At 35.0% G+C, this 24,297-nt stretch overlaps 1 protein-coding gene across 1 annotated transcript; it reads right to left on the reverse strand.

The window, feature by feature from the left end:
• Positions 1-235: 235 nt before the first annotated feature.
• LOC143048332 (uncharacterized) lies at positions 236-20,577 on the reverse strand. Its single transcript, XM_076221965.1, has 12 exons — positions 20,120-20,577; positions 19,310-19,409; positions 18,087-18,282; positions 15,239-15,338; positions 14,016-14,211; positions 11,168-11,267; positions 9,945-10,140; positions 7,907-8,178; positions 7,097-7,196; positions 2,999-3,125; positions 1,803-1,998; positions 236-1,187 (listed from the first exon to the last, which is right to left on the reverse strand). The coding sequence occupies exons 8-11, from the start codon at positions 7,948-7,950 to the stop codon at positions 1,898-1,900; spliced, it is 372 nt and encodes a 123-aa protein (XP_076078080.1). The 5' UTR covers positions 7,951-8,178; positions 9,945-10,140; positions 11,168-11,267; positions 14,016-14,211; positions 15,239-15,338; positions 18,087-18,282; positions 19,310-19,409; positions 20,120-20,577; the 3' UTR covers positions 236-1,187; positions 1,803-1,897.
• Positions 20,578-24,297: the final 3,720 nt, after the last annotated feature.

Consider the following 24,297-nt stretch of genomic DNA (forward strand, 5'->3'; position numbering starts at 1 on the left):
AAAAATTCAGTGCGAACCTGCAATGTTTATAAATGGAGGGCAGTAAAACTTGAAAATATGCCGCACAGCCCTATATGTCTTTTATTAGTGCAAAAAAAAAGTAGTGCATGTCTCCTATCCAGGGAAATATAACATTCTCCATCAAAACTTCCTGAATGAAGAGTGACTGCATATGCAATTTAGGCAGTTCCTATGGAAAACTGCATTGCTGGTTTTACAAAGTGCAACCTATACTGTACTTTCAAACCCCTTTTAGTATCAAAATATTCTTATATTCTTGTTGTTATTTATGTAAGTAATAGAAAATAATAAGTTACAATGGTAGTTTTTTCATTATTGTATTTTTATAGTACTTCTAGTAACTATACCCTGTTTGCGGCAAGATGTGTTTTTTTCCTGTTCACTATTTTTTTTTTTTTATTCAAATTATTATTTTTTTTGTCTACTTAATAAACTCATTATATATTTGTGTTTTTCTTGTGCCTTTGTGTAATAGCTATTTGAATCATGGTTAGTTTTACTACAATCTGTTTATTTTGTTGAATTTTTGTCTTCTTTATGTACTATACCATAAAATGCATAAAAAGTTGTCATACAAGCTTCAAAAAACTATCCCTATAACAAAAACATACACCTTATCTTTACTTTCTGTTTATGTTATAGCACACAAGCCTGTCAGCACTGATAAAAAAATTAAATGAAGGGAGGTCAAATTATATGAACTTGTCAAATTACAAAATAAGGAGATTAGCCATCATGATGATTTTTATATGATTTATATAAAAAATCTTACATCTGGGGTCACCTTCAGTTCCATCAGATATAAACAAAAAACTTAGTCATTCATGATTGTTTAGTTGTAAGGTCCTATATTTGATGTTTAAATATTAAAATACTGGAATAAAGTGCATTTCAAACAATTCTTACAATAACAATGGGTCTAATCCCATGGCGTCTAAGGAAATACACATTTCAGAAAGGAAACAAGCCATATAATAAGGGGAAAAAATACAGAAATAAGACTTTACCTGCTGAAAAAGGCAAATTTGTGAGACTACCAAAAGACTTGTATGACTTAGTGACTAAATCTGTTCATAAAAAGAATGTTCAACTAATTCCTGCCTCTACAAAGTCAGCTCGCTTTCTAAGGCCGAAGCCTCCGACAAAAACAGAAGTTGAAAAATGTGCTGAAAATGAAACAAAAACAGGGTAAGAATACTTTTTTTGTTATTAAGCTTTCAAAAATAATTAAACTTGCTTAAAAAAGCCATTTATAAACAACTATGAAGAAAAAGGCATGTGTCTTATATGCCAATTCTTTAAATGTGACATCTGAAGAAAATGCAAGCTAGGATTATACTTATTTTAAAATTTCTAGTCCTATATATATTTTCAAGAGCTAAATAATGCATGGTTTTTATATATAATATATATAAAAACACAGGCAAAGAAAAAAATATGCACTTTTGAGAGTACATTTGATCAAAAAGCTTATTTAAAGAAAACACTATTGTAAGGGAGGTAATTCAAAATAAAATTATTTTCACATTTTCCAAACTTAGTTTAACAAATAAAAAAACTAATTCACTTCAATTTTGGCAACATTTTTCAACTTCAGGTCAGAGAAAAATAGTTTTCGACTCCTTCGGATCAATGAACTTGAACAGATGTGGAATGAGGTTTTCATAGAACACAGACAAATATCCCCTATGTGTACAGGGTTCATATCATGGGATTTAAGTGCAGAGCAGCAAAGAGGGGCTGCCTGGAGGGAAAAGGCAAGCTGCAATGAGTGTTCTTACCATTCAAAAATGTTCAACCTTTACAATGAGGTGATCGCTAAGAAACGTGGTCGTCGAACAGCAGCTATTAATCTATCCATACAAGTCGCACTTAATCATATAGCTATCAGCACAACTGGTCTACAGAAATTATTTCTTGGTTCTAATATACCAGCTCCTTCCACTTCAAGTATGCAACACAGTGCTAATGTTGTTTCTGAAATTATAGAAGAGTACAATCAAAAGGATTTGGTTCAGAAAAGAAAATTAATTAAGGAAATAAACATATTAAGAGGTGATAATCCTAATATTATTAACATTCAGGCCGACGGAATGTATAATAACCCTATTTATTCCGGAATGGGTAAAACACCATTTCAACCAGCTACCCAATGTACATATAACATGTTAGAAAATAATACTTATAAGCACAGTATTGTAAGCACAAGACAAGTGTCTAAGCTTTGCTCAAATAAGAGTGAACATAAAACAAAAACAAAAGTTAAATCTCACAAAGGTCACTGTTCTGCAAACATTGAAATGCATGACAGCATAGGCAGTGAGGAGCGATGGGCTAAAGACTGCTTGTTAGACCTGAAAAATGATGGTCTGGAAGTTCAAGAAATTACCACTGACCCTGACAGCAGTGCATTTAGAGCTGCAGAGTCTCTTTTTAAAGCTGGTACAACCAATACTCAGCCAATTCATTTTCTAGATACAAGACATGTGTCCGCAAATCATAGAAATTTTATTAAAAAAATGTCAGGTCTGAAGGAAATAATGCCGGCACGATTAGTTTCAGAGAAAGATAAAATGCTAAAAAGGTTTGCATTAGATATGGCAGCACGTTGTCAGGCAGAGTACAATGCTGCCTTTGATAAATTCAATATGGACTCTGTACGGGTAAAAGTTCACCTATCATATGCATGTCATGCTATAGTTTCTTGCTATCAGGGTGATCATAACGGGTGTACAAAATATTCCCTTGTTTGTTCAAATAGGAACAGTTTGAAGACATGGACTGAAAAATCAGCTTATCTGAAAAATAACTTTAAATTAAATAAATCAGAGAACACAGCAGCATTGTTACGTGAATGCGTAAAATATCGCCTTGGACCTACCATGCTAAACCGTACATGCAAAAACACTAACACACAAAAAGCTGAAGCAACTAACCGTGCAATACGTGCAACTGTACCTAGCAATGTAACATTTACCAGAAACTATAAAGGAAGGGTACATACAGCTATACACAATGTAAATAATGGCCCTGGAGAATCCATCGTTAAACTCTGTAAAGCGGCTGGGGTTCCCATCGAACCAGGAAGTCGTGCTGCCAGAGGTCTGAAAAATATTCAACAACACAATGAAAAACATAAATTATATAAGCAGTCAAAGCAGTACACAGATCAGAGATGCTCAAAAAAGCATGAACTATATAAAATATATGATGAGTATCAAGAGGAAAAAGACTATGAGAAAAACAAACTTTTACCGACAAAACGGCTGGCCGCAAAACAGCCTCAAGAGTATTCGTTTGCCAAAAAACTCCGATCAAGACATGTTAAAAATAAATAAATTACCTGCATCAGATAAGACAACACGGTAAATGATTATTTGTACACTGTTTTGTCCGTCTACAGAAAATTCTCTCTATGTTTATACTGTGCGACTCTAAAATCAGGTGCTCCGGTTTAATACATTTGGGGTTATGGCAAAGGTGTGAAATATCTAAAGGATCGCCGTTTGGAGAGAAACGGGGAAGATTTTCTTTTAATATTCTTTTATCTAGCATATAAGATAATCTGTGAGCTCTTTCAAGAGTTCTAGTGCCATCAGGCCAATTCATAACTTTTTTCCCATAGACCCCATGCTCCAAAGCTCCAACCCACACTGTACAGTCATAATTTCCATAATTTTTTTCACTTTTCTTAGACAAAGCTAAAGCCAATGCATTCCAAAATGATTCCATGTTGTTTCTGTAAAATGAAAACCCAAAAGGGGTCCGAAATTGGGATCCCAGGGAGGCTGAGGGGTGAATTCCCATTATTTACCTTATAGGTTGCACTTGTGTAAAACCAGCAATGCAGTTTTCCATAGGAACTGCCTAAATTGCATATGCAGTCACTCTTCATTCAGGAAGTTTTGAGGAGAATGTTATATTTCCCTGGAAAGGAGACATGCACTACTTTTTTTTGCACTAATAAAAACATATAGCTGTGCGGCATATTTTCAAGTTTTACTGCCCTCCATTTATAAACATTGCAGGTTCGCACTGAATTTTTCCATTAAATTTGACTCAACACCCAAATGTCTTCCAGTCCTCCTGAAAAATAAGTTAAATAAATAGACATTTTTATTTATATCCATTTAATTCTCCAATCAAGTCTTAATTAAAAAAAAATTACTTTGCATCCATGGCAACAACTATGTAAACAGTAGCAGTATTTTATGCACATTCAATTTCTCCCCAAAAGAGGCGTGACTTGCAAATCACACGTGATTTACAAAGTGCAACCTATACTGTACTTTCAAACCCCTTTTAGTATCAAAATATTCTTATATTCTTGTTGTTATTTATGTAAGTAATAGAAAATAATAAGTTACAATGGTAGTTTTTTCATTATTGTATTTTTATAGTACTTCTAGTAACTATACCCTGTTTGCGGCAAGATGTGTTTTTTTCCTGTTCACTATTTTTTTTTTTTTATTCAAATTATTATTTTTTTTGTCTACTTAATAAACTCATTATATATTTGTGTTTTTCTTGTGCCTTTGTGTAATAGCTATTTGAATCATGGTTAGTTTTACTACAATCTGTTTATTTTGTTGAATTTTTGTCTTCTTTATGTACTATACCATAAAATGCATAAAAAGTTGTCATACAAGCTTCAAAAAACTATCCCTATAACAAAAACATACACCTTATCTTTACTTTCTGTTTATGTTATAGCACACAAGCCTGTCAGCACTGATAAAAAAATTAAATGAAGGGAGGTCAAATTATATGAACTTGTCAAATTACAAAATAAGGAGATTAGCCATCATGATGATTTTTATATGATTTATATAAAAAATCTTACATCTGGGGTCACCTTCAGTTCCATCAGATATAAACAAAAAACTTAGTCATTCATGATTGTTTAGTTGTAAGGTCCTATATTTGATGTTTAAATATTAAAATACTGGAATAAAGTGCATTTCAAACAATTCTTACAATAACAATGGGTCTAATCCCATGGCGTCTAAGGAAATACACATTTCAGAAAGGAAACAAGCCATATAATAAGGGGAAAAAATACAGAAATAAGACTTTACCTGCTGAAAAAGGCAAATTTGTGAGACTACCAAAAGACTTGTATGACTTAGTGACTAAATCTGTTCATAAAAAGAATGTTCAACTAATTCCTGCCTCTACAAAGTCAGCTCGCTTTCTAAGGCCGAAGCCTCCGACAAAAACAGAAGTTGAAAAATGTGCTGAAAATGAAACAAAAACAGGGTAAGAATACTTTTTTTGTTATTAAGCTTTCAAAAATAATTAAACTTGCTTAAAAAAGCCATTTATAAACAACTATGAAGAAAAAGGCATGTGTCTTATATGCCAATTCTTTAAATGTGACATCTGAAGAAAATGCAAGCTAGGATTATACTTATTTTAAAATTTCTAGTCCTATATATATTTTCAAGAGCTAAATAATGCATGGTTTTTATATATAATATATATAAAAACACAGGCAAAGAAAAAAATATGCACTTTTGAGAGTACATTTGATCAAAAAGCTTATTTAAAGAAAACACTATTGTAAGGGAGGTAATTCAAAATAAAATTATTTTCACATTTTCCAAACTTAGTTTAACAAATAAAAAAACTAATTCACTTCAATTTTGGCAACATTTTTCAACTTCAGGTCAGAGAAAAATAGTTTTCGACTCCTTCGGATCAATGAACTTGAACAGATGTGGAATGAGGTTTTCATAGAACACAGACAAATATCCCCTATGTGTACAGGGTTCATATCATGGGATTTAAGTGCAGAGCAGCAAAGAGGGGCTGCCTGGAGGGAAAAGGCAAGCTGCAATGAGTGTTCTTACCATTCAAAAATGTTCAACCTTTACAATGAGGTGATCGCTAAGAAACGTGGTCGTCGAACAGCAGCTATTAATCTATCCATACAAGTCGCACTTAATCATATAGCTATCAGCACAACTGGTCTACAGAAATTATTTCTTGGTTCTAATATACCAGCTCCTTCCACTTCAAGTATGCAACACAGTGCTAATGTTGTTTCTGAAATTATAGAAGAGTACAATCAAAAGGATTTGGTTCAGAAAAGAAAATTAATTAAGGAAATAAACATATTAAGAGGTGATAATCCTAATATTATTAACATTCAGGCCGACGGAATGTATAATAACCCTATTTATTCCGGAATGGGTAAAACACCATTTCAACCAGCTACCCAATGTACATATAACATGTTAGAAAATAATACTTATAAGCACAGTATTGTAAGCACAAGACAAGTGTCTAAGCTTTGCTCAAATAAGAGTGAACATAAAACAAAAACAAAAGTTAAATCTCACAAAGGTCACTGTTCTGCAAACATTGAAATGCATGACAGCATAGGCAGTGAGGAGCGATGGGCTAAAGACTGCTTGTTAGACCTGAAAAATGATGGTCTGGAAGTTCAAGAAATTACCACTGACCCTGACAGCAGTGCATTTAGAGCTGCAGAGTCTCTTTTTAAAGCTGGTACAACCAATACTCAGCCAATTCATTTTCTAGATACAAGACATGTGTCCGCAAATCATAGAAATTTTATTAAAAAAATGTCAGGTCTGAAGGAAATAATGCCGGCACGATTAGTTTCAGAGAAAGATAAAATGCTAAAAAGGTTTGCATTAGATATGGCAGCACGTTGTCAGGCAGAGTACAATGCTGCCTTTGATAAATTCAATATGGACTCTGTACGGGTAAAAGTTCACCTATCATATGCATGTCATGCTATAGTTTCTTGCTATCAGGGTGATCATAACGGGTGTACAAAATATTCCCTTGTTTGTTCAAATAGGAACAGTTTGAAGACATGGACTGAAAAATCAGCTTATCTGAAAAATAACTTTAAATTAAATAAATCAGAGAACACAGCAGCATTGTTACGTGAATGCGTAAAATATCGCCTTGGACCTACCATGCTAAACCGTACATGCAAAAACACTAACACACAAAAAGCTGAAGCAACTAACCGTGCAATACGTGCAACTGTACCTAGCAATGTAACATTTACCAGAAACTATAAAGGAAGGGTACATACAGCTATACACAATGTAAATAATGGCCCTGGAGAATCCATCGTTAAACTCTGTAAAGCGGCTGGGGTTCCCATCGAACCAGGAAGTCGTGCTGCCAGAGGTCTGAAAAATATTCAACAACACAATGAAAAACATAAATTATATAAGCAGTCAAAGCAGTACACAGATCAGAGATGCTCAAAAAAGCATGAACTATATAAAATATATGATGAGTATCAAGAGGAAAAAGACTATGAGAAAAACAAACTTTTACCGACAAAACGGCTGGCCGCAAAACAGCCTCAAGAGTATTCGTTTGCCAAAAAACTCCGATCAAGACATGTTAAAAATAAATAAATTACCTGCATCAGATAAGACAACACGGTAAATGATTATTTGTACACTGTTTTGTCCGTCTACAGAAAATTCTCTCTATGTTTATACTGTGCGACTCTAAAATCAGGTGCTCCGGTTTAATACATTTGGGGTTATGGCAAAGGTGTGAAATATCTAAAGGATCGCCGTTTGGAGAGAAACGGGGAAGATTTTCTTTTAATATTCTTTTATCTAGCATATAAGATAATCTGTGAGCTCTTTCAAGAGTTCTAGTGCCATCAGGCCAATTCATAACTTTTTTCCCATAGACCCCATGCTCCAAAGCTCCAACCCACACTGTACAGTCATAATTTCCATAATTTTTTTCACTTTTCTTAGACAAAGCTAAAGCCAATGCATTCCAAAATGATTCCATGTTGTTTCTGTAAAATGAAAACCCAAAAGGGGTCCGAAATTGGGATCCCAGGGAGGCTGAGGGGTGAATTCCCATTATTTACCTTATAGGTTGCACTTGTGTAAAACCAGCAATGCAGTTTTCCATAGGAACTGCCTAAATTGCATATGCAGTCACTCTTCATTCAGGAAGTTTTGAGGAGAATGTTATATTTCCCTGGAAAGGAGACATGCACTACTTTTTTTTGCACTAATAAAAACATATAGCTGTGCGGCATATTTTCAAGTTTTACTGCCCTCCATTTATAAACATTGCAGGTTCGCACTGAATTTTTCCATTAAATTTGACTCAACACCCAAATGTCTTCCAGTCCTCCTGAAAAATAAGTTAAATAAATAGACATTTTTATTTATATCCATTTAATTCTCCAATCAAGTCTTAATTAAAAAAAAATTACTTTGCATCCATGGCAACAACTATGTAAACAGTAGCAGTATTTTATGCACATTCAATTTCTCCCCAAAAGAGGCGTGACTTGCAAATCACACGTGATTTACAAAGTGCAACCTATACTGTACTTTCAAACCCCTTTTAGTATCAAAATATTCTTATATTCTTGTTGTTATTTATGTAAGTAATAGAAAATAATAAGTTACAATGGTAGTTTTTTCATTATTGTATTTTTATAGTACTTCTAGTAACTATACCCTGTTTGCGGCAAGATGTGTTTTTTTCCTGTTCACTATTTTTTTTTTTTTATTCAAATTATTATTTTTTTTGTCTACTTAATAAACTCATTATATATTTGTGTTTTTCTTGTGCCTTTGTGTAATAGCTATTTGAATCATGGTTAGTTTTACTACAATCTGTTTATTTTGTTGAATTTTTGTCTTCTTTATGTACTATACCATAAAATGCATAAAAAGTTGTCATACAAGCTTCAAAAAACTATCCCTATAACAAAAACATACACCTTATCTTTACTTTCTGTTTATGTTATAGCACACAAGCCTGTCAGCACTGATAAAAAAATTAAATGAAGGGAGGTCAAATTATATGAACTTGTCAAATTACAAAATAAGGAGATTAGCCATCATGATGATTTTTATATGATTTATATAAAAAATCTTACATCTGGGGTCACCTTCAGTTCCATCAGATATAAACAAAAAACTTAGTCATTCATGATTGTTTAGTTGTAAGGTCCTATATTTGATGTTTAAATATTAAAATACTGGAATAAAGTGCATTTCAAACAATTCTTACAATAACAATGGGTCTAATCCCATGGCGTCTAAGGAAATACACATTTCAGAAAGGAAACAAGCCATATAATAAGGGGAAAAAATACAGAAATAAGACTTTACCTGCTGAAAAAGGCAAATTTGTGAGACTACCAAAAGACTTGTATGACTTAGTGACTAAATCTGTTCATAAAAAGAATGTTCAACTAATTCCTGCCTCTACAAAGTCAGCTCGCTTTCTAAGGCCGAAGCCTCCGACAAAAACAGAAGTTGAAAAATGTGCTGAAAATGAAACAAAAACAGGGTAAGAATACTTTTTTTGTTATTAAGCTTTCAAAAATAATTAAACTTGCTTAAAAAAGCCATTTATAAACAACTATGAAGAAAAAGGCATGTGTCTTATATGCCAATTCTTTAAATGTGACATCTGAAGAAAATGCAAGCTAGGATTATACTTATTTTAAAATTTCTAGTCCTATATATATTTTCAAGAGCTAAATAATGCATGGTTTTTATATATAATATATATAAAAACACAGGCAAAGAAAAAAATATGCACTTTTGAGAGTACATTTGATCAAAAAGCTTATTTAAAGAAAACACTATTGTAAGGGAGGTAATTCAAAATAAAATTATTTTCACATTTTCCAAACTTAGTTTAACAAATAAAAAAACTAATTCACTTCAATTTTGGCAACATTTTTCAACTTCAGGTCAGAGAAAAATAGTTTTCGACTCCTTCGGATCAATGAACTTGAACAGATGTGGAATGAGGTTTTCATAGAACACAGACAAATATCCCCTATGTGTACAGGGTTCATATCATGGGATTTAAGTGCAGAGCAGCAAAGAGGGGCTGCCTGGAGGGAAAAGGCAAGCTGCAATGAGTGTTCTTACCATTCAAAAATGTTCAACCTTTACAATGAGGTGATCGCTAAGAAACGTGGTCGTCGAACAGCAGCTATTAATCTATCCATACAAGTCGCACTTAATCATATAGCTATCAGCACAACTGGTCTACAGAAATTATTTCTTGGTTCTAATATACCAGCTCCTTCCACTTCAAGTATGCAACACAGTGCTAATGTTGTTTCTGAAATTATAGAAGAGTACAATCAAAAGGATTTGGTTCAGAAAAGAAAATTAATTAAGGAAATAAACATATTAAGAGGTGATAATCCTAATATTATTAACATTCAGGCCGACGGAATGTATAATAACCCTATTTATTCCGGAATGGGTAAAACACCATTTCAACCAGCTACCCAATGTACATATAACATGTTAGAAAATAATACTTATAAGCACAGTATTGTAAGCACAAGACAAGTGTCTAAGCTTTGCTCAAATAAGAGTGAACATAAAACAAAAACAAAAGTTAAATCTCACAAAGGTCACTGTTCTGCAAACATTGAAATGCATGACAGCATAGGCAGTGAGGAGCGATGGGCTAAAGACTGCTTGTTAGACCTGAAAAATGATGGTCTGGAAGTTCAAGAAATTACCACTGACCCTGACAGCAGTGCATTTAGAGCTGCAGAGTCTCTTTTTAAAGCTGGTACAACCAATACTCAGCCAATTCATTTTCTAGATACAAGACATGTGTCCGCAAATCATAGAAATTTTATTAAAAAAATGTCAGGTCTGAAGGAAATAATGCCGGCACGATTAGTTTCAGAGAAAGATAAAATGCTAAAAAGGTTTGCATTAGATATGGCAGCACGTTGTCAGGCAGAGTACAATGCTGCCTTTGATAAATTCAATATGGACTCTGTACGGGTAAAAGTTCACCTATCATATGCATGTCATGCTATAGTTTCTTGCTATCAGGGTGATCATAACGGGTGTACAAAATATTCCCTTGTTTGTTCAAATAGGAACAGTTTGAAGACATGGACTGAAAAATCAGCTTATCTGAAAAATAACTTTAAATTAAATAAATCAGAGAACACAGCAGCATTGTTACGTGAATGCGTAAAATATCGCCTTGGACCTACCATGCTAAACCGTACATGCAAAAACACTAACACACAAAAAGCTGAAGCAACTAACCGTGCAATACGTGCAACTGTACCTAGCAATGTAACATTTACCAGAAACTATAAAGGAAGGGTACATACAGCTATACACAATGTAAATAATGGCCCTGGAGAATCCATCGTTAAACTCTGTAAAGCGGCTGGGGTTCCCATCGAACCAGGAAGTCGTGCTGCCAGAGGTCTGAAAAATATTCAACAACACAATGAAAAACATAAATTATATAAGCAGTCAAAGCAGTACACAGATCAGAGATGCTCAAAAAAGCATGAACTATATAAAATATATGATGAGTATCAAGAGGAAAAAGACTATGAGAAAAACAAACTTTTACCGACAAAACGGCTGGCCGCAAAACAGCCTCAAGAGTATTCGTTTGCCAAAAAACTCCGATCAAGACATGTTAAAAATAAATAAATTACCTGCATCAGATAAGACAACACGGTAAATGATTATTTGTACACTGTTTTGTCCGTCTACAGAAAATTCTCTCTATGTTTATACTGTGCGACTCTAAAATCAGGTGCTCCGGTTTAATACATTTGGGGTTATGGCAAAGGTGTGAAATATCTAAAGGATCGCCGTTTGGAGAGAAACGGGGAAGATTTTCTTTTAATATTCTTTTATCTAGCATATAAGATAATCTGTGAGCTCTTTCAAGAGTTCTAGTGCCATCAGGCCAATTCATAACTTTTTTCCCATAGACCCCATGCTCCAAAGCTCCAACCCACACTGTACAGTCATAATTTCCATAATTTTTTTCACTTTTCTTAGACAAAGCTAAAGCCAATGCATTCCAAAATGATTCCATGTTGTTTCTGTAAAATGAAAACCCAAAAGGGGTCCGAAATTGGGATCCCAGGGAGGCTGAGGGGTGAATTCCCATTATTTACCTTATAGGTTGCACTTGTGTAAAACCAGCAATGCAGTTTTCCATAGGAACTGCCTAAATTGCATATGCAGTCACTCTTCATTCAGGAAGTTTTGAGGAGAATGTTATATTTCCCTGGAAAGGAGACATGCACTACTTTTTTTTGCACTAATAAAAACATATAGCTGTGCGGCATATTTTCAAGTTTTACTGCCCTCCATTTATAAACATTGCAGGTTCGCACTGAATTTTTCCATTAAATTTGACTCAACACCCAAATGTCTTCCAGTCCTCCTGAAAAATAAGTTAAATAAATAGACATTTTTATTTATATCCATTTAATTCTCCAATCAAGTCTTAATTAAAAAAAAATTACTTTGCATCCATGGCAACAACTATGTAAACAGTAGCAGTATTTTATGCACATTCAATTTCTCCCCAAAAGAGGCGTGACTTGCAAATCACACGTGATTTACAAAGTGCAACCTATACTGTACTTTCAAACCCCTTTTAGTATCAAAATATTCTTATATTCTTGTTGTTATTTATGTAAGTAATAGAAAATAATAAGTTACAATGGTAGTTTTTTCATTATTGTATTTTTATAGTACTTCTAGTAACTATACCCTGTTTGCGGCAAGATGTGTTTTTTTCCTGTTCACTATTTTTTTTTTTTTATTCAAATTATTATTTTTTTTGTCTACTTAATAAACTCATTATATATTTGTGTTTTTCTTGTGCCTTTGTGTAATAGCTATTTGAATCATGGTTAGTTTTACTACAATCTGTTTATTTTGTTGAATTTTTGTCTTCTTTATGTACTATACCATAAAATGCATAAAAAGTTGTCATACAAGCTTCAAAAAACTATCCCTATAACAAAAACATACACCTTATCTTTACTTTCTGTTTATGTTATAGCACACAAGCCTGTCAGCACTGATAAAAAAATTAAATGAAGGGAGGTCAAATTATATGAACTTGTCAAATTACAAAATAAGGAGATTAGCCATCATGATGATTTTTATATGATTTATATAAAAAATCTTACATCTGGGGTCACCTTCAGTTCCATCAGATATAAACAAAAAACTTAGTCATTCATGATTGTTTAGTTGTAAGGTCCTATATTTGATGTTTAAATATTAAAATACTGGAATAAAGTGCATTTCAAACAATTCTTACAATAACAATGGGTCTAATCCCATGGCGTCTAAGGAAATACACATTTCAGAAAGGAAACAAGCCATATAATAAGGGGAAAAAATACAGAAATAAGACTTTACCTGCTGAAAAAGGCAAATTTGTGAGACTACCAAAAGACTTGTATGACTTAGTGACTAAATCTGTTCATAAAAAGAATGTTCAACTAATTCCTGCCTCTACAAAGTCAGCTCGCTTTCTAAGGCCGAAGCCTCCGACAAAAACAGAAGTTGAAAAATGTGCTGAAAATGAAACAAAAACAGGGTAAGAATACTTTTTTTGTTATTAAGCTTTCAAAAATAATTAAACTTGCTTAAAAAAGCCATTTATAAACAACTATGAAGAAAAAGGCATGTGTCTTATATGCCAATTCTTTAAATGTGACATCTGAAGAAAATGCAAGCTAGGATTATACTTATTTTAAAATTTCTAGTCCTATATATATTTTCAAGAGCTAAATAATGCATGGTTTTTATATATAATATATATAAAAACACAGGCAAAGAAAAAAATATGCACTTTTGAGAGTACATTTGATCAAAAAGCTTATTTAAAGAAAACACTATTGTAAGGGAGGTAATTCAAAATAAAATTATTTTCACATTTTCCAAACTTAGTTTAACAAATAAAAAAACTAATTCACTTCAATTTTGGCAACATTTTTCAACTTCAGGTCAGAGAAAAATAGTTTTCGACTCCTTCGGATCAATGAACTTGAACAGATGTGGAATGAGGTTTTCATAGAACACAGACAAATATCCCCTATGTGTACAGGGTTCATATCATGGGATTTAAGTGCAGAGCAGCAAAGAGGGGCTGCCTGGAGGGAAAAGGCAAGCTGCAATGAGTGTTCTTACCATTCAAAAATGTTCAACCTTTACAATGAGGTGATCGCTAAGAAACGTGGTCGTCGAACAGCAGCTATTAATCTATCCATACAAGTCGCACTTAATCATATAGCTATCAGCACAACTGGTCTACAGAAATTATTTCTTGGTTCTAATATACCAGCTCCTTCCACTTCAAGTATGCAACACAGTGCTAATGTTGTTTCTGAAATTATAGAAGAGTACAATCAAAAGGATTTGGTTCAGAAAAGAAAATTAATTAAGGAAATAAACATATTAAGAGGTGATAATCCTAATATTATTAACATTCAGGCCGACGGAATGTATAATAACCCTATTTATTCCGGAATGGGTAAAACACCATTTCAACCAGCTACCCAATGTACATATAACATGTTAGAAAATAATACTTATAAGCACAGTATTGTAAGCACAAGACAAGTGTCTAAGCTTTGCTCAAATAAGAGTGAACATAAAACAAAAACAAAAGTTAAATCTCACAAAGGTCACTGTTCTGCAAACATTGAAATGCATGACAGCATAGGCAGTGAGGAGCGATGGGCTAAAGACTGCTTGTTAGACCTGAAAAATGATGGTCTGGAAGTTCAAGAAATTACCACTGACCCTGACAGCAGTGCATTTAGAGCTGCAGAGTCTCTTTTTAAAGCTGGTACAACCAATACTCAGCCAATTCATTTTCTAGATACAAGACATGTGTCCGCAAATCATAGAAATTTTATTAAAAAAATGTCAGGTCTGAAGGAAATAATGCCGGCACGATTAGTTTCAGAGAAAGATAAAATGCTAAAAAGGTTTGCATTAGATATGGCAGCACGTTGTCAGGCAGAGTACAATGCTGCCTTTGATAAATTCAATATGGACTCTGTACGGGTAAAAGTTCACCTATCATATGCATGTCATGCTATAGTTTCTTGCTATCAGGGTGATCATAACGGGTGTACAAAATATTCCCTTGTTTGTTCAAATAGGAACAGTTTGAAGACATGGACTGAAAAATCAGCTTATCTGAAAAATAACTTTAAATTAAATAAATCAGAGAACACAGCAGCATTGTTACGTGAATGCGTAAAATATCGCCTTGGACCTACCATGCTAAACCGTACATGCAAAAACACTAACACACAAAAAGCTGAAGCAACTAACCGTGCAATACGTGCAACTGTACCTAGCAATGTAACATTTACCAGAAACTATAAAGGAAGGGTACATACAGCTATACACAATGTAAATAATGGCCCTGGAGAATCCATCGTTAAACTCTGTAAAGCGGCTGGGGTTCCCATCGAACCAGGAAGTCGTGCTGCCAGAGGTCTGAAAAATATTCAACAACACAATGAAAAACATAAATTATATAAGCAGTCAAAGCAGTACACAGATCAGAGATGCTCAAAAAAGCATGAACTATATAAAATATATGATGAGTATCAAGAGGAAAAAGACTATGAGAAAAACAAACTTTTACCGACAAAACGGCTGGCCGCAAAACAGCCTCAAGAGTATTCGTTTGCCAAAAAACTCCGATCAAGACATGTTAAAAATAAATAAATTACCTGCATCAGATAAGACAACACGGTAAATGATTATTTGTACACTGTTTTGTCCGTCTACAGAAAATTCTCTCTATGTTTATACTGTGCGACTCTAAAATCAGGTGCTCCGGTTTAATACATTTGGGGTTATGGCAAAGGTGTGAAATATCTAAAGGATCGCCGTTTGGAGAGAAACGGGGAAGATTTTCTTTTAATATTCTTTTATCTAGCATATAAGATAATCTGTGAGCTCTTTCAAGAGTTCTAGTGCCATCAGGCCAATTCATAACTTTTTTCCCATAGACCCCATGCTCCAAAGCTCCAACCCACACTGTACAGTCATAATTTCCATAATTTTTTTCACTTTTCTTAGACAAAGCTAAAGCCAATGCATTCCAAAATGATTCCATGTTGTTTCTGTAAAATGAAAACCCAAAAGGGGTCCGAAATTGGGATCCCAGGGAGGCTGAGGGGTGAATTCCCATTATTTACCTTATAGGTTGCACTTGTGTAAAACCAGCAATGCAGTTTTCCATAGGAACTGCCTAAATTGCATATGCAGTCACTCTTCATTCAGGAAGTTTTGAGGAGAATGTTATATTTCCCTGGAAAGGAGACATGCACTACTTTTTTTTGCACTAATAAAAACATATAGCTGTGCGGCATATTTTCAAGTTTTACTGCCCTCCATTTATAAACATTGCAGGTTCGCACTGAATTTTTCCATTAAATTTGACTCAACACCCAAATGTCTTCCAGTCCTCCTGAAAAATAAGTTAAATAAATAGACATTTTTATTTATATCCATTTAATTCTCCAATCAAGTCTTAATTAAAAAAAAATTACTTTGCATCCATGGCAACAACTATGTAAACAGTAGCAGTATTTTATGCACATTCAATTTCTCCCCAAAAGAGGCGTGACTTGCAAATCACACGTGATTTACAAAGTGCAACCTATACTGTACTTTCAAACCCCTTTTAGTATCAAAATATTCTTATATTCTTGTTGTTATTTATGTAAGTAATAGAAAATAATAAGTTACAATGGTAGTTTTTTCATTATTGTATTTTTATAGTACTTCTAGTAACTATACCCTGTTTGCGGCAAGATGTGTTTTTTTCCTGTTCACTATTTTTTTTTTTTTATTCAAATTATTATTTTTTTTGTCTACTTAATAAACTCATTATATATTTGTGTTTTTCTTGTGCCTTTGTGTAATAGCTATTTGAATCATGGTTAGTTTTACTACAATCTGTTTATTTTGTTGAATTTTTGTCTTCTTTATGTACTATACCATAAAATGCATAAAAAGTTGTCATACAAGCTTCAAAAAACTATCCCTATAACAAAAACATACACCTTATCTTTACTTTCTGTTTATGTTATAGCACACAAGCCTGTCAGCACTGATAAAAAAATTAAATGAAGGGAGGTCAAATTATATGAACTTGTCAAATTACAAAATAAGGAGATTAGCCATCATGATGATTTTTATATGATTTATATAAAAAATCTTACATCTGGGGTCACCTTCAGTTCCATCAGATATAAACAAAAAACTTAGTCATTCATGATTGTTTAGTTGTAAGGTCCTATATTTGATGTTTAAATATTAAAATACTGGAATAAAGTGCATTTCAAACAATTCTTACAATAACAATGGGTCTAATCCCATGGCGTCTAAGGAAATACACATTTCAGAAAGGAAACAAGCCATATAATAAGGGGAAAAAATACAGAAATAAGACTTTACCTGCTGAAAAAGGCAAATTTGTGAGACTACCAAAAGACTTGTATGACTTAGTGACTAAATCTGTTCATAAAAAGAATGTTCAACTAATTCCTGCCTCTACAAAGTCAGCTCGCTTTCTAAGGCCGAAGCCTCCGACAAAAACAGAAGTTGAAAAATGTGCTGAAAATGAAACAAAAACAGGGTAAGAATACTTTTTTTGTTATTAAGCTTTCAAAAATAATTAAACTTGCTTAAAAAAGCCATTTATAAACAACTATGAAGAAAAAGGCATGTGTCTTATATGCCAATTCTTTAAATGTGACATCTGAAGAAAATGCAAGCTAGGATTATACTTATTTTAAAATTTCTAGTCCTATATATATTTTCAAGAGCTAAATAATGCATGGTTTTTATATATAATATATATAAAAACACAGGCAAAGAAAAAAATATGCACTTTTGAGAGTACATTTGATCAAAAAGCTTATTTAAAGAAAACACTATTGTAAGGGAGGTAATTCAAAATAAAATTATTTTCACATTTTCCAAACTTAGTTTAACAAATAAAAAAACTAATTCACTTCAATTTTGGCAACATTTTTCAACTTCAGGTCAGAGAAAAATAGTTTTCGACTCCTTCGGATCAATGAACTTGAACAGATGTGGAATGAGGTTTTCATAGAACACAGACAAATATCCCCTATGTGTACAGGGTTCATATCATGGGATTTAAGTGCAGAGCAGCAAAGAGGGGCTGCCTGGAGGGAAAAGGCAAGCTGCAATGAGTGTTCTTACCATTCAAAAATGTTCAACCTTTACAATGAGGTGATCGCTAAGAAACGTGGTCGTCGAACAGCAGCTATTAATCTATCCATACAAGTCGCACTTAATCATATAGCTATCAGCACAACTGGTCTACAGAAATTATTTCTTGGTTCTAATATACCAGCTCCTTCCACTTCAAGTATGCAACACAGTGCTAATGTTGTTTCTGAAATTATAGAAGAGTACAATCAAAAGGATTTGGTTCAGAAAAGAAAATTAATTAAGGAAATAAACATATTAAGAGGTGATAATCCTAATATTATTAACATTCAGGCCGACGGAATGTATAATAACCCTATTTATTCCGGAATGGGTAAAACACCATTTCAACCAGCTACCCAATGTACATATAACATGTTAGAAAATAATACTTATAAGCACAGTATTGTAAGCACAAGACAAGTGTCTAAGCTTTGCTCAAATAAGAGTGAACATAAAACAAAAACAAAAGTTAAATCTCACAAAGGTCACTGTTCTGCAAACATTGAAATGCATGACAGCATAGGCAGTGAGGAGCGATGGGCTAAAGACTGCTTGTTAGACCTGAAAAATGATGGTCTGGAAGTTCAAGAAATTACCACTGACCCTGACAGCAGTGCATTTAGAGCTGCAGAGTCTCTTTTTAAAGCTGGTACAACCAATACTCAGCCAATTCATTTTCTAGATACAAGACATGTGTCCGCAAATCATAGAAATTTTATTAAAAAAATGTCAGGTCTGAAGGAAATAATGCCGGCACGATTAGTTTCAGAGAAAGATAAAATGCTAAAAAGGTTTGCATTAGATATGGCAGCACGTTGTCAGGCAGAGTACAATGCTGCCTTTGATAAATTCAATATGGACTCTGTACGGGTAAAAGTTCACCTATCATATGCATGTCATGCTATAGTTTCTTGCTATCAGGGTGATCATAACGGGTGTACAAAATATTCCCTTGTTTGTTCAAATAGGAACAGTTTGAAGACATGGACTGAAAAATCAGCTTATCTGAAAAATAACTTTAAATTAAATAAATCAGAGAACACAGCAGCATTGTTACGTGAATGCGTAAAATATCGCCTTGGACCTACCATGCTAAACCGTACATGCAAAAACACTAACACACAAAAAGCTGAAGCAACTAACCGTGCAATACGTGCAACTGTACCTAGCAATGTAACATTTACCAGAAACTATAAAGGAAGGGTACATACAGCTATACACAATGTAAATAATGGCCCTGGAGAATCCATCGTTAAACTCTGTAAAGCGGCTGGGGTTCCCATCGAACCAGGAAGTCGTGCTGCCAGAGGTCTGAAAAATATTCAACAACACAATGAAAAACATAAATTATATAAGCAGTCAAAGCAGTACACAGATCAGAGATGCTCAAAAAAGCATGAACTATATAAAATATATGATGAGTATCAAGAGGAAAAAGACTATGAGAAAAACAAACTTTTACCGACAAAACGGCTGGCCGCAAAACAGCCTCAAGAGTATTCGTTTGCCAAAAAACTCCGATCAAGACATGTTAAAAATAAATAAATTACCTGCATCAGATAAGACAACACGGTAAATGATTATTTGTACACTGTTTTGTCCGTCTACAGAAAATTCTCTCTATGTTTATACTGTGCGACTCTAAAATCAGGTGCTCCGGTTTAATACATTTGGGGTTATGGCAAAGGTGTGAAATATCTAAAGGATCGCCGTTTGGAGAGAAACGGGGAAGATTTTCTTTTAATATTCTTTTATCTAGCATATAAGATAATCTGTGAGCTCTTTCAAGAGTTCTAGTGCCATCAGGCCAATTCATAACTTTTTTCCCATAGACCCCATGCTCCAAAGCTCCAACCCACACTGTACAGTCATAATTTCCATAATTTTTTTCACTTTTCTTAGACAAAGCTAAAGCCAATGCATTCCAAAATGATTCCATGTTGTTTCTGTAAAATGAAAACCCAAAAGGGGTCCGAAATTGGGATCCCAGGGAGGCTGAGGGGTGAATTCCCATTATTTACCTTATAGGTTGCACTTGTGTAAAACCAGCAATGCAGTTTTCCATAGGAACTGCCTAAATTGCATATGCAGTCACTCTTCATTCAGGAAGTTTTGAGGAGAATGTTATATTTCCCTGGAAAGGAGACATGCACTACTTTTTTTTGCACTAATAAAAACATATAGCTGTGCGGCATATTTTCAAGTTTTACTGCCCTCCATTTATAAACATTGCAGGTTCGCACTGAATTTTTCCATTAAATTTGACTCAACACCCAAATGTCTTCCAGTCCTCCTGAAAAATAAGTTAAATAAATAGACATTTTTATTTATATCCATTTAATTCTCCAATCAAGTCTTAATTAAAAAAAAATTACTTTGCATCCATGGCAACAACTATGTAAACAGTAGCAGTATTTTATGCACATTCAATTTCTCCCCAAAAGAGGCGTGACTTGCAAATCACACGTGATTTACAAAGTGCAACCTATAAGTCAAAATAGTTATTACGTACATTTCAAAAATAATAACTTAAGGTGGTACCTAACACTACAGGGAGATAATTCTGTAAATTCAGCTAAACGTACCTGTGACTGTTATTGAGCTGGAATCTGTTTTTCGTAAGTTAACAGAGGAAGGATTAGCAGTGGTGACAGATAGCTCTACGAAAAACAACGAAGATTGAATCGATCTTTAAGTGTACACTAACATAAGCGTTATACTTCTTCTTTATTTTCTATCTGCTGAAAAATCCCTAAATCTTCCCAAAATGTTTTTTTCTTCAGTAGAACCATATTGATGCGATGTTAACAATATCATAACAATACCACCTTGAAATTACCTTAATACATCCTGTTGGAAAGATGCGTGGTTCCGTCTTCAGGTGAATCCTCCTTCCTCGGCTGTTTCGGCGCTGTCCACTACAACCTCCAGAGGTGCGCCGACTGGGGTGATCAAGTCCCAGCCCGAAACCACTTGGCTATCCATCCCTGCCTCTACACTTTACTGCTTCCACTGTTCTGACCTTTTCCTCCATAACCACATTGATGCTGTCTCTGCCTCTTTACACAAGTTCCCTATCAGTTTACTTCTTTCCCCTCCAACAATACCAAGTGCTCTCAATGCTCGCCACATAGACTGTCCAACAAACCCTCTGCTTCCCACTTCCACTGGAAATAACCAAACCCGCCATCCATTGTCTCTACATTCTGCAAGTAGATCTTGGTACTTCAGTCTCTTTCTTTCGTAGGCATCTTCTATTCTTTCTTCCCATGGTACAGTTAATTCCAGCAGGATTGCCTGTTTTGTTGAGGCGGACCAAATGACGATGTCAGGTCTCTGGTTTGTTACTGCAATCTGTGGAGGGAATTGTAACTTCTGTTTAAGATCTACCAACATTTGCCAATCAGTTGCTGTTACCAATAAACCACTTCCTTCCACCTTCTTCTTCTGACCTTTCTCTCCTTCCTTAACAAAATTGACAAAAGTAAGTCCTTCCTTGTTTTTCCTTGGCTTCCTGATGTTTCTCTCTAGGGTGTCTGCTAGTGTCCCTAATACCTTGTCGTGTCGCCATGTATACCTCCCGTCTTTTAAAGCACTCGAGCATGATGATAATATGTGCTCCAAGTTTGCTGGCTTACCACAAAGAACACACTTTGGGTCGTCTATCAATCCCCATGTTGCTAGATTTGTTGGGCTTGGCAATACATCATATACTGACTTCAGCTTAAATTGCAACCTATGTGGCTCCATCTTCCAGATCTCATTCCATCCTAACTTCTGCTGTCTTGCTCCCTCCCAGTTTAGCCAGCTTCCCTGCTTCTTCATGCTCACTGCCTTTACCATTCTACTTTCTTCTTCCATTGATCGTACCTCTTTCTGTACCAGATGTCTTTTTTCTTCCACTGTTGCTGTTCTCCATTTTGCTGTAGGTGTAACATCCAGCCCCTGTCTTCCAACAGCAACTCTGCCCACTATCTCACTGTGTTTTAATCGTGACTCAGCATCTTCTATCGTCTTCTTTGTTGACCACTTCCTTCCAGTTCTTATTTCTACTTTTGCTGATCGTACTTTCTCATCCCTGCTGTTTTTTAACGTCAGATGTTGTCTAACCTTGGTCACCTTGAATTCCTCAGTGATTGACTTGAGTGGTAGCTGTAACTTGGTTCCTAAACTGTATAGGCCCACACTGCTGAAACTGCGTGGTACTCCAAGCCATCTACGTAAGTAACTGTTTGATATTCTTTCCATTCCCTCTACCGTTGTCATTGGTACATCATACACAAGAAGTGGCCACAGCAGCCGAGGCAATATCCCATGCTGGTAAATCCATGCCTTGTACTTTCCTGGTAGTCCACTCTTATCTACTGCCTTTAACCAGTCGTCCAACTGCTTATATGTATCTTCCACATTCAACTTATCTGACAAGGTGTTGTTGAACCATTTTCCGAGACACTTAACTGGCTTCTCTGAGACTGTTGGTATTATTTCGTCTCCTATTTTAAACCTTTCCTCCTTGACTTTACCATTCTTCACTACCAAACTTCTGGATTTGCTAGGCTTCACTTTCATTCTTGCCCAGGTGATCATCTTATCAAGCTCTTGTAGTGTCCACCTGGCTTCGATAACTGTCTTTGTGCTTATTGTCATATCATCCATGAATGCTCTTCCTGGTGGTTGCCGTACTCCTGACTTCATCCATGGACCTCTGCTCTTCTTCTCTACTGACTTCACAATCATATTCATTGCTGCGGAGAAAAGGATGACAGATATCGTGCATCCTGTCACTATTCCCACTTCTAAACGTTGCCATGATGTTGTAAAATCCCCAACGGTAAATCTCAGCTGCAGATGGTTGAAGTACTCTCTTATCAGCTCTCTTACACCGTCAGGTACATGGTATCTCTCCAGCATCAACTCAACTAACTTGTGTGGTACTGTCCCATATGCATTTGCTAAATCCAGCCAGACAACTGCGAGCTCTCCCTTTGAATCTTTCGCTTCTCGGATTATCTGTGATAATACGCTTGTGTGTTCAATGCAGCCTGATACACCTGGTACCCCTCCTTTCTGTACTGCAATGTCAATGTACTCGTTGCTCAGCATGTAGTTTGTCATCCTTTTAGCAAGAATAGCAAGAAATATCTTTCCTTCTACATTTAACAGTGAGATGGTTCTAAACTGTTTTAATGTTTCTGACTTCTCTTCCTTTGGTATAAAGCACCCTTCTGCCTTGTGCCAACTCTCTGCTAGTCGACCTCTTCTCCAGATGACTCTTATTAACTTCCATAGACGTCTTGTAATTCTCTGACAGTTCTTGTATACCTTATATGGTACTCCATTTGGACCTGGTGCTGATGCTGCCCTTCCTTTCTTGATAACATCTACTACCTCTTTCAACTTTGGTGGTGATTCATCAAAAACCTGCTCTGGATCCTCCGGGCGTATAAGTTGTTCTATATCTGGGAGTTCGTCTTCCCTTTTTGGATCACTGTGCATTTCTCTTAAATATTCTTCTACTTCCTCTTTACTAGCTTTTAGTTGTCCTGACCCTTTCTTCCCCAACAATCTTGATGTAAATTGGAAAGGATCTGATGTAAATTGAGCTCTTGCTTTCTCTCTCTTTTTCCTCCTTTTCCTAGTTCTCTCTGCTCTCCTTGTGATCTTGAGTTTCTTCCTGATGGTGTCCCTCAGCTCAGATAATGCTGGTTTTTCATCCTCTGATGCCTGATTATATCTTTTCTTAAGTTGCCTTAGGTCTTTCCTCATCTTTGCTATTTTGGATTCTCTTCTGTTCTTTTGACCCTCTCGCCTCACCACCTCTTTCTCATCTGCACCAAATCTGTCCATACCTATGTTGTAAATAAATGATGTCATTGATTCTATCTTCCTGTCTATGTTACCTGCCAATGTTGTGTTCAAAATTGCATCCACATCCTCATCAAACTGTTGCCATTCACTTTTACTTTTATTGTTGGGCCATTTTACTTTCTTTCTTCTTATGTTCTCACTTGTGTCTGGTGTTCTTTTTGGCTCTTGTGGCTGTCTGTTGTTGTCTAAGCCCTCCTTTTCCTGTTGATTCCCCTCTACCGTGCTGTCCTCCTCATTGTACAACACATGGAGGCTGTGGTCGCTGTGGTTTGTATCCTGAACCACCTCCTCCTCCGTCTCACCAGGTTGCCCTGTGCGTTGTGTTATGCTC

The sequence above is a fragment of the Mytilus galloprovincialis genome, chromosome 10 (genome assembly GCF_965363235.1).
Source record: "Mytilus galloprovincialis chromosome 10, xbMytGall1.hap1.1, whole genome shotgun sequence".
Classification (NCBI taxonomy): domain Eukaryota; kingdom Metazoa; phylum Mollusca; class Bivalvia; order Mytilida; family Mytilidae; genus Mytilus; species Mytilus galloprovincialis.